Genomic DNA, 1,502 nt, shown 5'->3' with positions numbered 1-1,502 from the left:
GAGGATGTCACCTATGTGGGAGCATTTCGACCTGATTTCTCCCACTAAGGTAAATGTATTGAATCTAACCTACTTAAATTTTTTTTATCCCAACAGTTGTTTATTTTCATTAACTCCTAATGATTCATAGGTTTGTGTTCCAAGGAGTTGGGATACAATAACAACACCTCTTCCATGCTGAGGCATTACCGTGCCCTGCATGAGAATAAGGAGGCCACTGGAGCCACGCCCAGAAATGGTAAGTTACCGGTATTAAAATAGTATACATACACAAAGCCATTTTTCTTTATGGTATTTTGTTTATTGAGTAAATTAAAAACCAAAACAGGTAATGGACACTGTTATTTATTTCTTTGTAACCAGCCACCAGGAAGCAAGAGCTGGATGAGCTCCTAGTCAACCTCGTTGTCAAGGATACACAGCCCTTCAGCATTGTGGATGGGGTTGGATTCAAGGCATTTGTGGCAAAATTGGATCCAAATTATGTTCTTCCAACTCGGCAGGTATATATTGATGCATTCATTAAATGAAAGAGAACTTTGTTTTCCTTATAATTTAGCTCTATGTTTTTTTTTATTTTAGGCTCTAAAGGCCATGGTGGAAGAAAAATTTGAGTCTGCTAAACAGAAGGCCAAGGCTAAAGTAGGAGAGGTGGCTGCTGTTAGCCTTACGACTGATATGTGGACATTCATGAACATGGATGCCTACCTGGCTGTAATGTGTCATTTTCTGGATGACAAAGCAAGGCTCAATACTGTGCTGCTGGGAGTGCAGTCATTCCCCCAGTCACATACTGCTGAAAATATAGCGTGTGTGAAAAAATCCATGATGGAGGAGTGGGGAATATCCAACAAGGTGACTTGTGTGGTGACTGATGGTGCTCCTAATATGGTTGCCTGTGTGAGGGAACTGAAGCTTCGGCATCATATTTGTGTCGCCCACACAATGAATCTGGTGGTGAAGAAGTCCCTTGACCAGCACCCTGTGCTCTCTGGCATCCAGGCTAAAGCATGGAAGCTGGTTGGCTACTGTAGAAGCAGCACTACTGTTAAGGTATGCTTTTTCCCATTATTACAGATCATCATAAATCTAATTATTTTATTACTACAGTGATTTGTCTTTTTATCTGTGTATTTAACAGGAGAAGCTTTCACAAGTACAGCGCCATCTGGGGCTACAAGAGTTGAAGCTGATGCAGGAAGTGGAAACCAGATGGAACAGCACCTATTTAATGTTGCAGCGTCTGATGGAGTTACGGGAGCCAGTTGGAGCAGCGTTAGCTGGACTACAGACTGACATTCCCATTCTAACATCAGAGGAGTTCGAAATTGTACGAGGGTGCCTTTCTTTGCTAATTCCCTTCTACCATGCTACTGTTGAGCTCTCTGCAGAGGAGACTGTTTCTGCCTCCAAAGTCATTCCCCTCTTAAAGGTGTTGGAGCAGAGCCTTCAGGAGGAGATGGCCAAACCAGCACCACCTGCCTCACATGAAGTTGGAGACC

General features: G+C 42.9%; 1 protein-coding gene across 1 annotated transcript in view; it reads left to right on the top strand.

Annotated features, from left to right (window-relative positions):
* The first annotated feature begins 104 nt into the window (after window positions 1-104).
* The window catches only part of LOC107086157 (zinc finger BED domain-containing protein 1-like), a 2,765-nt gene continuing 1,367 nt past the window's right edge, over window positions 105-1,502 (top strand). The window contains exons 1-4 of the mRNA XM_015376938.1: window positions 105-238; window positions 364-503; window positions 583-1,053; window positions 1,142-1,492. Coding sequence (XP_015232424.1) covers window positions 175-238; window positions 364-503; window positions 583-1,053; window positions 1,142-1,492 — 1,026 coding nt within the window. The 5' untranslated portion in view covers window positions 105-174. The remainder of the gene's footprint in view (window positions 239-363; window positions 504-582; window positions 1,054-1,141; window positions 1,493-1,502) is intronic.

The sequence above is a fragment of the Cyprinodon variegatus genome, unplaced genomic scaffold (genome assembly GCF_000732505.1).
Source record: "Cyprinodon variegatus isolate N-32 unplaced genomic scaffold, C_variegatus-1.0 Scaffold144, whole genome shotgun sequence".
Taxonomy (NCBI): domain Eukaryota; kingdom Metazoa; phylum Chordata; class Actinopteri; order Cyprinodontiformes; family Cyprinodontidae; genus Cyprinodon; species Cyprinodon variegatus.
This window is presented reverse-complemented; position numbering and strand designations above follow the sequence as displayed.